Source organism: Schistocerca nitens, chromosome 6, assembly GCF_023898315.1.
Source record: "Schistocerca nitens isolate TAMUIC-IGC-003100 chromosome 6, iqSchNite1.1, whole genome shotgun sequence".
Taxonomy (NCBI): Eukaryota; Metazoa; Arthropoda; class Insecta; order Orthoptera; family Acrididae; genus Schistocerca; species Schistocerca nitens.
The window spans coordinates 6,532,031-6,547,375 of record NC_064619.1 but is presented as its reverse complement, the minus strand read 5'-3'; the positions used below and the strand labels follow the sequence as shown (position 1 = coordinate 6,547,375).

Here is a 15,345-nt window from a genome sequence, read left to right as displayed (position 1 = left end):
TCCCTCATTACATTTTCTTTCCATTTCCCATCTCTTCTCTCACATCCCGTGCTGCCACACCAACGGTCTAGATCCACTCTTCACAAATAAATAATCGTAGTATTTTCCTTACGTTTGTATTTACTGTTATTAAGTGTTTGAGCTTACACGTAAGGTAAGATCTACTGATGACAGCATGTTCGTCTGTTGAAATACGAGGGGTGTTCAATAGGTAATACTTTTTTTCGGAAAGCATGTTGGTTTTATTCAGGATGATGCCAATACACCATATTATTTTCCACTCGTTTGGCTACAAAAACTCATTTTTAACATACGCTCCCGTACTGGCAAGGTGGGGGTGGGGGGTGGGGGGGCTGGTATGCCCGCGTGGTACCACTCTACTTGTCGACGTCGGAGACAACGTGTTGCTGCATTAATAACCCCCATCATCCGGATACTGCTTCCAGCAGAGTGCATCAGTCATTGGGCCAAACAAGTGCGACATCGTGGCTGCAGTGTCGATTGGGAAGAACAGTCCAAAGAAGTTTTGTGAGATCGTCCCGACTGCGCAAACTTGTGCGAGGCCTTGCTTTGACATGCAGAAGGAGAAGTTTGTTTTCATATATATGGCGACGAACACGTTTGGAGTCGTTTCTTCAATTTACTGAGGGTAGCACAATACACTTCAGTGTTGATCGCTGCACCATGAGGGAGGACATCAAACAGAATAACCCCGTCAGAGTCCCAGAAGGCGGTAGGCATGATTTCACCCGCTGACGGTGCGGCTTTCAACTTTTTCTTCGGAGGACAGGTGGTGTGGCGCAACTCCATGGATTGCCGTTTTGTTTTGAACCCATGTTTCATCACATGTGACGGTGTTGAACAAAGCTTTGTCACGATCAGTCTCCGTAACGTGCTAGCAATTGCGCACAGGTGATCCTTCGTTGCTCTTTTATGGTCTTCTATTAGGCGGTGAGGAATCCTGCGGGCACACACCTTTCAATTCTCCAACTGGTGGACGAGTGTGTCATCACTACCAACAGAGATGGTCAGCTGAGCAGCGATGTGTTTGATTGTGATCCGTCCATCACCTCGAATGAGAGTGTCCGCACGTTCCGACACTGCAGCAGTCACAGCCTTGTGCAGCCGTGCGGCACGTGGGAGACCGGACGGGTTTGTGCGACCTCGTTGCGATGATGACGGCAGCCTCACCCAACGACTCACTGTGCTTTTGTTCACTGCCAGGTCTCCGTAGACATTCTGCAAGCGCCCTATGAACATTTGCTATGATCTCGTTTTCCGCCAAAGGAAACTCAATGGCAGCTCTCTGCTTGGAACGCACATCCGTTACAGACGCCATTTCGAAGGCTACGTTTAACGCTGCGACCTGCCGGAACTTCATGGAACTAGAGAGGCTGAAGCGGGAATATTTCACAATGTCCCACAGCAAATTCCGCATTTTTTCAACCGAAACTGGCTGAGAAAAAAAAAAGTTGCATTACTTATTGAACACCCCCTCGTACTGTCCACCGTAAATCGATCATAAGATAATTTATCGCATTTAAGACTTATATGCGTCATACCGAACGTAGTGATAAAACATAAGGAATGCCTGATTACGTTTAAGCCAGGGCCTCAATCCCCAATCAAATCAGAAAAATAAAAATAAATGCAATAACTGAATATTTGCATCTATATTCAGAGTATCGCGTGGATACTTAAGAATAGATTCAAGCTAACTGATCCCCCCCCTACCATGTTCCACGGGTGAATGTCGTGGGAAGAATGACTGTCAGTAATCCTCTGTATTGGCTGTAATTTCTGAAATATTCTCGTCGTGGTCATTACGGAAGGTGTATGTGGGAGGACGTAATATGTTGTACTTTTCGAAATAAATAATATTTAATGGAAGTTGCTGGCGTCTTAAAGTTTTGTGCCGTCGAACCCAGAACGTGGTCTTTACAGGGCAATCCTCTTACCTATAGACCAATCTACGGGAGACTCCCGATCCTCCCCCGCAATTTTAATGTTCCACGAGGTTTCAAAATAGCATGTACTCCGTTTCACAGTCACAGATTAATTCCATAAATAGTATTTATGCAGAAGAAATAAAATAATTTTGGGAACACGTGCTGCGCAATAAACCATAATAAAACGATTGCAATGATTATCATTATAATTATTGTTATTATTATTACTATTATTTCTCTTGCGTCTTCATTGAGCACGTAGAAGCAATAGCTCGTTTTGGTCTGTTTGTATTTACCTTCCCAAAACTTCTACATCATGTCACTATGAGTCTGTCGTTCAACTGCCCATGCATTTTTCAGTTTCCGACTTCTTTCTGTTGGTTGCTTGAATGTGAATTTAAAAAAAAATATTGGACTGGTCTTCGTTGATTCACAAAACCCATGTGGTATTGTTCAAAGGAATGTACTTTGGAAAGCATTATATTTGGCATTACACAGAACTCGTTAATGCAAATAACGCAAAATATCTATAAACATAACACGTCACATTTTCCACAGGAGAAATTAGCTGTTGAAGTTAATAGCAGAATTATTAATGTTCGGAAGGTCACTGGGATTCGCAATTCAATCTTATAGAGAAAGAATGTGAACAAGACTTTGTAAAAGAGCCATTAACTGAATTTTCCATCGGTGCTTGGCAGAACGTGATACTAATACTAAATTGGGAAATACTACCTGATGTACTGGAAACTGATACTTATTTGGTCCGAACAGGTTATCGACTTCTTAGGCCATTTTCAGGCGAGGATACGAAAGTGACGTACAGGTAGAGTGTTTACATAGGAAAACATTACATTTTTCGTCACCAAAAATAATTACGTTTTTACACTAATTTCCTCCCTCATTTTTAGTTACTATAATTACTTCTATGTGACAAATGTAATATTTTCCTGTGTAAACACACTATGTCATTTTTGTATCTTCTGTGCGAATAACGCCTGTGTAAGTCGAAAAGCATTTTTATTTATGTTTGCGATGTTCAGTTGTCACCTACTATGGTCTAAGGAGGCAAAAGCAAGTTCGTCACCAAATAAACATAATTTTGCAAAACATTAGGAAGTGTTTTCCTATTTAATATTAAGACTCATATTCACGTCGATATTAGAGAATGTACTCTTCCTCAGAGAAAAGTCACGAATAACTAACCGGAAACATATTAATAAGCTGAAAGTATTAGAGTTGAACTGTTGGTGAAGATAAGTAAGAATTTCAAGAAAAGAAAAAAATAGGAAACAATGGAGTGTTGAAGAGAATGGATATGTAAGAAGGATTATCTGACGTGTTGAGTAGAAGGAAAATGCAGTGGTATGGACATGTGAGAAGAATGGAGGAAACAAGAATACGAAAACTTATACTGGGATGGAAAACTAAAGAAAGAAGTAGAAAACGAGACTCATGACTACCTGGTCCCAAAACGTACAGTTGCTAATAGGAAGACTTGCTGCAGAAGAAGATGATATACAAAATCGAAATACGTGGAAGAATATCTTGAAGAGACAGTGTTGGTTACTTGGTGCTAATGTGCTAAAAATTCTGAGCTTGTTTTTATTGAATAAATCTCAGTGAAACAATAATAATGATAAATATTCCAGATAACTGCCTAAGCTTTACGCAGTTGTTCTGCATGAGCTACTATATTTCTTACTTTGTCATTGCTAGGGTCCCCAACAGTCTATAGCTACTCGAAGTGTGTTACCATGACGCGTCGTGAAGGATCCCAAACTGTGTTTGGGCTCAGTTAACGGTGTCTTCTTGTAGAAACTTTGGAGACAAGTAAATCTCGGAATGGACACAGCATAGCATGGATAAAAAGGGCGGGCAAACAGAGAAGACCCACGAGAAATACCAGTAGAAATGGCAGACGTACAACAAAAACAAGCCCAGACGAGTCAACATCTGTTTGCGTAAATGCTCAGTAATTAAGTGCTATTCACTTGGGTAAAATGCGGGACAATTCAGAATCAATATAGCGACTGCAGACGGCTATAACTATTTAGTGCATAGCGCTGTATCGATAAGAAATACCGAGGATGTAAGAGAAATTTTAAAGTTACTTTTTATGTACATTATAGGTTTAGTGTGACACCCATTTGGCACGCATGGGTAGTCACCGACAGGAACACCTCGAAAATGCGCTTTTTCTGTTCTGGAATCATCTGCGGCAAAGCAGGCACATACACAATATTTTTCAGATACACTCACAAAAAATACCCATGGATGCCATGTTCTGAGATTCAGATGGCCAAGAGCCGAACTTAGTGTCGTGATATCCAGTACTATAAATTCAGCAATTTGGAAGATGTTTATTTAAATATGTGCGAAAGCCCTCTATGGGCTGCTCCTACTTGCCGAAAGGTTTAATGCGTGGAATCCGTATCTAACTCTATCAAGACGAACGTCTCTTCGATGCCAAAAAACTACTAGAGGCGTTTATTAAATAATGCCAATTTCGGTTGAAAAAAATTGGGAATTGTTATGGAAAATCGTAGACTATTCCCTCTTCAGCGCGCATAGTTTCAGGAAGTTTAGATAGGTGGTGGCGCTATATATATATATATATATATATATATATATATATATATATATATATATATATATATATATATATATATTCCTGGAAATTGAAATAAGAACACCGTGAATTCATTGTCCCAGGAAGGGGAAACTTTATTGACACATTCCTGGGGTCAGATACATCACATGATCACACTGACAGAACCACAGACACATAGACACAGGCAACAGAGCATGCACAATGTCGGCACTAGTACAGTGTATATCCACCTTCCGCAGCAATGCAGGCTGCTATTCTCCCATGGAGACGATCGTAGAGATGCTGGATGTAGTCCTGTGGAACGGCTTGCCATGCAATTTGCACCTGGCGCCTCAGTTGGACCAGCGTTCGTGCTGGACGTGCAGACCGCGTGAGACGACGCTTCATCCAGTCCCAAACATGCTCAATAGGGGACAGATCCGGATATCTTGCTGGCCAGGGTAGTTGACTTACACCTTCTAGAGCACGTTGGGTGGCACGGGATACATGCGGACGTGCATTGTCCTGTTGGAACAGCAAGTTCCCTTGCCGGTCTAGGAATGGTAGAACGATGGGTTCGATGACGGTTTGGATGTACCGTGCACTATTCAGTGTCCCCTCGACGATCACCAGTGGTGTACGGCCAGTGTAGGAGATCGCTCCCCACACCATGATGCCGGGTGTTGGCCCTGTGTGCCTCGGTCGTATGCACTCCTGATTGTGGCGCTCACCTGCATACGACCATCATTGGCACCAAGGCAGAAGCGACTCTCATCGCTGAAGACGACACGTCTCCATTCGTCCCTCCATTCACGCCTGTCGCGACACCACTGGAGGCGGGCTGCACGATGTTGGGGCGTGAGCGGAAGACGGCCTAACGGTGTGCGGGACCGTAGCCCAGCTTCATGGAGACGGTTGCGAATGGTCCTCGCCGATACCCCAGGAGCAACAGTGTCCCTAATTTGCTGGGAAGTGGCGGTGCGGTCCCCTACGGCACTGCGTAGGATCCTACGGTCTTGGCGTGCATCCGTGCGTCGCTGCGGTCCGGTCCCAGGTCGACGGGCACGTGCACCTTCCGCCGACCACTGGCGACAACATCGATGTACTGTGGAGACCTCACGCCCCACGTGTTGAGCAATTCGGCGGTACGTCCACCCGGCCTCCCGCATGCCCACTATACGCCCTCGCTCAAAGTCCGTCAACTGCACATACGGTTCACGTCCACGCTGTCGCGGCATGCTACCAGTGTTAAAGACTGCGACGGAGCTCCGTATGCCACGGCAAACTGGCTGACACTGACGGCGGCGGTGCACAAATGCTGCGCAGCTAGCGCCATTCGACGGCCAACACCGCGGTTCCTGGTGTGTCCGCTGTGCCGTGCGTGTGATCATTGCTTGTACAGCCCTCTCGCAGTGTCCGGAGCAAGTATGGTGGGTCTGACACACCGGTGTCAATGTGTTCTTTTTTCCATTTCCAGGAGTGTATATAATTCAAAATGGCGTGTGTAACGGAGGTGTGTTCCAAGCAGAGAGCTGTCATTGAGTTTCTTTTGGCTGAAACCGAGCATCACATGCATTCATAGGAGCTCGCAGAATGCCTACAGAGACCTGGCAGTGACCAAAAGCACGGTGAGTCGTTGGGCGAGGTGCCTGTCATCAGCACAGCGGCGCGCAAACGTATCCGATCTCCCGCGTCCCGGCCGGCTGCACACAGCTGTGACTCCTGCAGTGTTGGACTCCAGCGCGTTCGTCGCCACCAAAATGCTAATGAACTTCTCCTTTCCCATGTCAACGCAAGAACTCACAGAAGTCTGCGCACCCGAGACGTGTTTACAAAACTTCATCGGAATGTTCTTCTTCATTGACTCTACAGTTGGGATCTCGCACTTTTCGACTTCCATCTGTCCAATGAAGGATCCGCACCGCGGGAAGTAGCGCGTGGATGATGGGGAGTTTACTGATGCAGCAAGACACTGACTCCGACATCGGCCAGTGATTGGTAGCATGCGGGAATACAGGTCTCCTTTTTGAGGTGCCGTAAGGCCGTCTTACCGAACACAGATTATATTGAAATATAGCCTTTGGTAGCCCGAAGAGCGAGGAATAATATGGTTTACTGGAATGTTTAATAAAACCAACCTGCTTTAAGAAAAAAAAATTGTTGCGATACTTACTGAAGGCCCCTCATAATTACGCAATGGCATCAACTGCTCTATTACACTGTCAGCAAATCCATCTTTACCCACAATTATGATTCTTGCCTATCCCTCCCGCGCAATTAGCTGAGGCCACGTACAACTTTGCTTTGTCCCTCGGTACGGAAGTATTACTGGTAGACGGTGCCCTGGGTAAGAAGAGGTCATACTGGCACGTGTAAGCCGCTGTTTGCTGAGACAGGCTGTCAGGCTTGCCGCAAGGTGAGAGGCTAACTGGGCTTGCATATGTTTCAGACGAGCGGAACCAAGAGGCGCTATAACCGCTCCGAGGGGGAGAGCCTCAGCGACAGTTCGGGCAGCGCCGTCCGACAGGTAGGAGCTCCGTCGCCACCGGCCACCGGCTTCTCCTGCACCGCCGCCACGCTTTGCACCAGCAGCTGCTGCCAGCACTGCCGCACTCTGCGTCTAGGGGGCACCGACGTCGGTGCAGTTGCGGGTCACTGTTAGGACCTAACGATGCGCCCGTGTCGCTAAAAGGCGCGAGGACGGCAGTGGGGGGGATGAACCTTGCAGGCTCTGTCATCGGTTCTTAATTTGCGGCAATTATTTGCATTTAACAATTGAGAACTTATTTCGGTAAAATTATAAAATGACGACTGGCATAGTAGAGCAAGGGCTGTTTTTACTCACACATCAATATTCATTAGACTGGGGAAGTATGCCGGTGTGCTGTTCAGAAACCAGTTTGAATAAAACCGTGAAACGCCCAATACAGTATATCGGCAGAAATGAAAACAGGCCACATACAACCTGTGATCAGGATTATCTTGACTCTAAAAGCTTTCCAGTTAGCTTTGAACAATGCCTTAAACCGATATACCTAATTTATTTAAAAACATCTTGAGGACCTCTCATTTTACTTGAGGATACAGTATATCGGCAGAAATGAAAACAGGCCACATACAACCTGTGATCAGGATTATCTTGACTCTAAAAGCTTTCCAGTTAGCTTTGAACAATGCCTTAAACCGATATACCTAATTTATTTAAAAACATCTTGAGGACCTCTCATTTTACTTGAGGATAGTGTGGCCGCTTTGACTGCTTGCTCCTCAGCGATCCACGCAGAGCTCTCGTAGACGCTGACTGGACTGCAGGCATGAGACACTGTCAGATACACTGATCGGCCGCAACGTTACGACCGCCTGCTTAACAGGCTGTTGGTCCACTTCTGGACCGCATTCGGAGACATGTGGCACCAGGTGTCTAAGCCCATGTCAGGCAGTTTTCGTATGTTTTTGCAGGCGGGGCTGGCCTCAGATAGCGTCTCAGACGCTTCCGGCCTGGTTCACAACAGGCGGATTTGGTGGCCAAAGCGTCAACGTTCACTAACATTCTCCGCAAACCACTGTACGTCGAGCATGGCCTCGTGACACGGCCTGTTATCTTGCTGGCAAATGCCACAGTTCTCGGGGAAGACATGAAGGATGAAGGGATCCTGGTTCACGGTACCTTCGATTACTGCCACACATCCTGTAGAAGCCCGGGTAAATGTCCCTAGTAGCATAATACTGTTTCCACTCGCCTGCGGCCGTGATGCGTTAACCTGGATGACGGCGTATCTTCTGTGTCTACAAGGATACTCCGCAGACGACCGTACGGCGCATGGCGGAGGGTAGCACTACTGGTTATCTCCTCTCCTGTTCGACTCACAAACAGAATGAGGAAAAAGGACTGTCTAAAAGCATCCGTACGAGCGCCAATTTCCTGCATCTTTCCTTCATGGTCCTCACGCGAAATACACTTTGGTAGCAGTATGATCGTTCTGCAGTTCACCTCAAATGCTGGTTCTCTAAATATGCGCAACAGCGCCTTGCGGAAAGAGCGTCGTCATTCCTCCAGGCATTTCCACCTTCTCTGTAATATCTGCGTCCTGATCGAACCTACCGCTAACAAATCTTCCTTTCAGCCGACTTATGGATCCCAAGCAATCTAACGGCACTCCAGAGCGTGTCCCACAAACATTCTGTACGCCATATCGTTTGATGAGCTATACTTTCCCAGAAGTCTCCCAATAAAATTAAGTCGAGCTACTACCAAGGTGACGTGTTCATTCCATTTCGTATCGATTCGCACCGTTACCTGTAGGTATTTAATCGAAGTTGCTGTGTCAAGCTGCAACCTACTAATGCTGTATCCCAATGTTACAGGACTGTTTTTCCTACTCATGAGCATGAAATTACAGTTTTCTACGTTTACAGAAGGCTGTCATTCGTCACACTAACTAGAAATATTGTGTAGATCGTCTTGTGTATCGATACGATGAGTCAGGAACGACATATTCCTGCACACCACAGCGTCTTCAGCAGACAGCCGTAAACTGCTGCTTACCCTGTCCGTCATGTCGTTTATGTATTGAGAAAATGAAAGTGATCCTATCAACTTCTCTGGGGCACTCTTCACGACGTCATCGGATTGGCGTAGTAAGAAAAGTGATTCAACCGACCGGACGGCACGTTTCCATTGAGCCACGGTCCAGTCTCGATAGTCTAGTGGCCATTGCAAATATAACTGACTATTATTTCGGATTAACATGAGAATATGTAGGGGACATCTGCTCTGTTTAGTAATGGACGCTGAACGATTTGCTCTGATACATTTGTGTCTGCTCTAGCAGTATACTTTGTCGTCAGATCTGCCACAGACCACCGCATGTTCTGCTTTACAGAGCGCAAAATCCTCTAACCTCCACCTTCTCTGATAAGGCTTATAGGTCGAACACCTTGTCGCCCATTCGTGGTTTCGCTGGCTTCAACCTATTTTCGTAGATGCACACGACAGTAGAATGCGAACGGCGAACCACCCTTACCGTTTCCGAGATTCTCATTCCCAGGCGCCTGGCGTAACAATAAGTCGTGTCGAAGTCGTTTACGTAGGTTGAGTTCGCCACCTGCCGCTGTATCGCCGCTACAACGATTCCCCATTTGCCTCTACTCCGCGTAAATATTTCCCTTGTCGTGTCATGTACCTACAGTTGCACCAGTCGTCTTTTAGCCTCGCTATGGGCAGTCGTCATAATGTTTAGGCTCATCGGTGTACTAGCTGACCACGATATTAATGAACTTGTCTGCCGCGGCCGTTGTCGGAAACATGCGGTGACGTTACAGCAAACAAGTACATTAGTGATTCAGGAATAGAAAATGCATCGCACTGTGAATGCCTTCACGTCAAGTGTGCATATACACTGACGCCAAAATAGTCATGGGACAGAGATATGCGCATATACGTATGGCAGTAATATCGCGTACACAAGGTATAAATGGGCAGTGTGCTGCGGAAGTTGTCGTTTGCATTCAGATGATTCATGTGAAAAGGCTTCCGAAGTGATTATCGCCGCACCACGGGAATAACAGACTCTGAAGGCGGAGTTGTAGTTGGAGCTAGATGCATGGGACATTACATTTCGGAAATCGTTACGGAATTCAGTATTCCGAGATCCACAGTGTCAAGAGTGGCCAGAGAATACCGAGTATCAGGCACTACCTGTCACACCGCGGACAATGCAGTGGCCGACGCCTTCACTTAACGGCCGGGAGAAGACGTATTTGTGTAGAGTTGTCAGTGCTTACAGAAAAGCAATACTGCATGAAATACGTGATGACTGGGTGTTGTGTGGTGTCCTTAGGTTAGTTAGGTTTAAGTAGTTCTAAGTTCTAGGGGACTGATGACCACAGATGTTAAGTCCCATAGTGCTCAGAGCCATTTGAACCATTTTTTGCATGAAATAACCGCAGAAAGCGAAATTTGATGTCAATGTGCTATGGCAGCAGACGACCGAGGCGAGTGCCTTCGCTAATAGCACGATGTGCCGGAAGTGCCACTCCTGGGTTCTTGAACATATCGCTTGGACGCTAGACGACTGGGAAACCGTGGCCTGGTGAGATGAGTCCCGATTTCAGTTGGTAAGAGCTGATGGTAGGGTTCGAGTGTGGCGCAGAGTGCACGAAGCCATGGACCCAAATTGTCAACAAGACACTGTGTGGTGGCTCCACAGCGGTGTGGGCTGCGTTTAGGTCGTCTGCTCCGACTGAACCAATCATTGGCTGGCCACGGATAAGTTCGGCTACTTGGAGGCCATTTACAGCGAATCATGGATTTCATGTTTGAAACGACGATGGAACTTTCATAGATCACAATGCGCTGTGTCACTGGGCCACAACATTGTTCGCGATTGGTTTGAAGAACATTCTGGATAATTCGTTCGAATGATTTGGCCACCCAGATCTCCCGACGTGAAGCCCGTCGAACATTTATGGGTCATAACCGAGGGGTCAGTTCGCGCACAAAATCCCGCACCGGCCACACCTTCGCAATTATGGGTGCCTATGGAGGCAGCATGGCTCGACAAATCTACAGGGGGGCTTCCAATGACTTGTTAAGTTCATGTCACGTCGAGTTGCTGCACTATGCTGACAAAAGGAGGACCGGCACGATATTAAAAAGTATCGCATGCCTTTTGTCACCACAATGTACTATCAAGTAGTTGAAGCTGTCCTCGTGAAATATCACGACGAAAACTAACGATTAGCCGACCGAAGCGCCGTCACTGCCAGGTGCGATAATACTATTGTGGTCGACTAATATATACGTCCATGATGAGCCTTGTTAGTCGGCTTGGACAGAACACTCTCTACAAGGATTATTACCAGTCTGGTGAGGTCATTCAGAACTCCTCGACTCGTAGTAACACATGCGTGCGAGGTATGGTGAACTAGTACAGCTATGATAGTGTAACATTAGGACTAACCGAGACTGTCTTGGAACAACTAAACAATTACACTACTCTGGAATATCAGAATTTGATGTCGACGATACGTGCAGGCCGCAGCATACGGGGCAAGTCACTTCAGTAAGATATTACGGAGTACCAGTACTATGGCAACAGCGTATGCAACATTACCGTGTTTGTGTTATGAAGGCACTTGCATCCCTGAAGAGCGCTGTGAAAGCGTATCTTCATCAGCTAAACCAACGCGTAGTTCGGCTGCGAGTTAACAGCTGGATTTCGGCATGTTTCAGGGGCGGTGTGGGTCTTTGCCCACACGAAGATTCGAAGTTGCAGTCGACAGTTACTGAAACAAGATGAGTTATTATTTCTTGAAGGGCTCATTGTAAGTTTGTTGAGCTGATGCGTCCTAGGATTCCTGCACTTTGTTGAGCATGTGCGTTTTGTATGTAATATTATTCATACCACAATTCCTAGCTTGTGGTGCACCCATACTTATATGTATATGTAGTAGAACACAGCACACTGTTTTGTTGCTTATTTATTTAAATGCACAATTTTCTTAAACTGAAGAATTGTGTAGTATATTTAGAACAATGTCATACTGATTTATTAGAAGCTATCTGAACGAAATCTTTGTTCTAGCCAATACAAAATCACGTATGACGTGGACAAGTTCTATGAAAAGTTTTACTCTTGTAAATGATTTTAGTTTGTCTCTTTTACGAATAAAGAAGAGAATTAGAAAGAACTGAAGAAGCTGAAATACATTCTCTTAATGTATTCAAAATCGACACGTAACAGAGACCTTTCCATTGTTGTGTGTATATTACGGCTGTCTCAAATTCGACGGAACACTACTTGAAGTACAGAAACCTAGAATTTATCCAGCTGCAACTCAAAATATTTGAACATTTCTAATATTCAAATACAGAAAAATAACCGTTATCACCTATTCCGCATTTTGCCCTTAATTTGTTTCTGCTCCGCTTCCACATTTCAGGACACCAGTCAAACGTTGGTGTCCTTCTCTTGCAAGAAACACGATGACCAGTACTGTTGCACTGTAATGCATAATTTTCTTGTTGACTTTGTAGTTTGTATGTTTATTCAGCTAAACGCGCTGAAGTTGTTTAACCGACCACACCGCAAACCTTTAAATATTAAATCATGGTTGCATCTCGCGCGGTGAGTGCTGCATAAAATTCTCCCATTATATACAATTCAGCTAAATTCTGGGGATGAAGGCACTCACCCATCTCCTGATACGGGTTATGTCCTTGGTCAGACATAGTTTTCGGTTTCACCGCGAAGCAAATCCTTTGTGCTTGTGGAATGTGTCAGGTGGCACATTAATGGAGAGAAGGGGGCTTTACAAATTGATTCTGTGTGACAAATTAACAAGTAACTAGTACTGTTATTGATCTGCTAATGTGGTGTCAAAACTTAGCCTTTACTTTACTTCTCCCACACACAATGTTCCCTACTGTAACCAGTTGTTTTCTGAACTGTTCAATTATGTGCATGTCTGTGGGTAGTGTTGCGTATCTTACGATGAACGTTAGACATTTCTGTGTTTCCATATGCATTTTTGACCACGTAGGTCTTTAGAGACAATACACCTGACACTTACGACTTTAGGCTGGTACAAAAGGTAAAGATGTCTTCCTACAAAACACCCTCACGCCGTTCGACAGGTGGATGGATATGTTCAACGCCCAACAGATCATCGCATGTAATGGACAGCTCCACCTTCCGACCTGAATCACAAAGACCTTGGCTGAGGAACTCTTATTGTCCGTGTTGTGACCACAATTCTCCTCCACCGACCAAAGGATGACAGTCACCTCGTTTGAAGCTCGTAATGATAATCATTAACAATTTCTCGAACAGTTGCATGACTCGTGGTATTTGCAGTTCATATGGACATTATTTATTCCATGCTTAACTACCACATTTGTTTTCTATCTTACAAACAAGTTCTAAATTCTTACAGAACTTCTTTGTCTGGAACTGTGTTTACCTGTTATATTCACACTGTTTCAAACGGTTTATGCTTACTCTGCGTTCCTATCGACATGCATCTTTACAACTTCTCTTTCTTACTTCAATTTTGCTTGACTTGTGCTAATCGATGTTTTGGATTCCTATCCAGGCGATAAATATTAGTAACTTAACGCGAGCTTGGAGAATGGCCAGTGAAGTCGCTGGGTTACAGCGTAGCTAAAGCATGGCACAGTTAAGTTACTTCGAGCTATACCTAACGAAATCATCACCTTGAATACACGTTTAACCTTGCGTAGACAATCTGCTATGAAGCACAGAAGAATAGATTTTTTAGAGTGACGTAGACAAGTATTCCTACAGATTTGTTATTTTGATTGCCAGTCGCACTAGAGTGTTACATTCTTTCAAAATATAAATAAAACCCATCATAACAAGGCACTAATCTTTTGTTCATGACCGTTTCGATGGTTCTGAAAAACCTTAGGTCAAAGTCTGCTGCCTCAAAGTTTAGGAACAATGTATGACAATGGCATTTGTTCTAATAGTCTGAAGACATGGTGTTTCATTGTAATGGAAGACCATGCTACCAAGAATCTGATAACGATTGTCAATAATAACACAAAAAGAAGATAAGAAGACTATAGCGTAATATTTGAGAGTTTTGAGTTGTATAAGCTGCATCTATGGTGCAAAGCGAACACCGATCAAAGCAGGATATAGCAGATAATTATCCAGTCCATTCTACTGCCGGTCGCAGTGCGTCAGAGAATTGTGCCCGCGCCAGGGATATGCCTGTGGACATCCTTCTCGCTATACACATACAAGGGAAAGGCAAAATAATGTGAACAGTGGTAGTAATGGGGTGGTTGTGTTTGACGGTCAACAACGCAGGTAAGGCACGTGTAGAGCTGGATGAGTGTTCAGTACGGACTAAGCATCAGTGTAGGCTGTTTACGAGTAGTGCTGACTTCGTAGTTGCATTCAGAAGCCGAGGTCGACGTGCAATGAAAGACCTAACAGAGTTCCAAAGAGGGCAGATTGTGGGGGCCCGATTAGCTGGAGCATCAGTAACCAAGACAGCCAACTTATTGAATGTTTCAAGAGCAACTATTTCAACAGTCTTGACAGCGTACACAAAACGTGGAAAGACAACACTGGACTCGCATTCGGGAGAACGACGGTTCGATCCCGCGTCCGGCCATCCTAATTTAGGTTTTCCGTGATTTCCCTAAATCGCTCCAGGCAAATGCTGGAATGGTTCTTTTGAAAGGGCACGGCCGACTTCCTTCCCCATCCTTCCCTGATCCGGTGAGACCGATGACCTCGCTGTTTGGTCTCTTCCCCCAAAGAACCCAACCCAACCCATGGAAAGACATCATCGTGTAAACGCAATAGTGAGCGCAAATCAAAATTAAATGACAGAGATCGTCGTACGCTAACATGAATTGTGTTGAACAACACAAAGGTACATCGGCTTAGGTGACTGCAGAGTTCAGTAGCCATCTTCTAGACCCCGTATCTATTGAGACTGCTATACCGAAACCACTTGTGACGACAACGAACGCAAAGAAGCGTAAAACCTGGTGTCAGGAGCATAAACTCTGGACGGCTGATCACTGGAAACACGTGATATGGTCCGACGAATCAACGTTTTCGTTATTTTCAACATCGGGCGGGTTTACGTCTGAAGAACGCCAAAAGAAACCTAAAATCCTGATTGCTTGATTCCAAAGGTTAAGCACGGAGGTGAAGTATGACCGTGTGGGCTGTCATGTCATGGTATTCTACTGGTCCCATCATTAGTCTCAAAGGTCATGTTACAGTCAACGATTATGTGATGCCATATTTCAGGACG

At 45.1% G+C, this 15,345-nt stretch overlaps 1 protein-coding gene across 1 annotated transcript in view; it reads left to right on the top strand.

The window, feature by feature from the left end:
* LOC126262659 (uncharacterized) overlaps positions 1-15,345 on the top strand; it is an 846,834-nt gene that overhangs the window by 359,210 nt on the left and 472,279 nt on the right. The window contains exon 3 of the mRNA XM_049959428.1: positions 6,992-7,069. Coding sequence (XP_049815385.1) covers positions 6,992-7,069 — 78 coding nt within the window. The remainder of the gene's footprint in view (positions 1-6,991; positions 7,070-15,345) is intronic.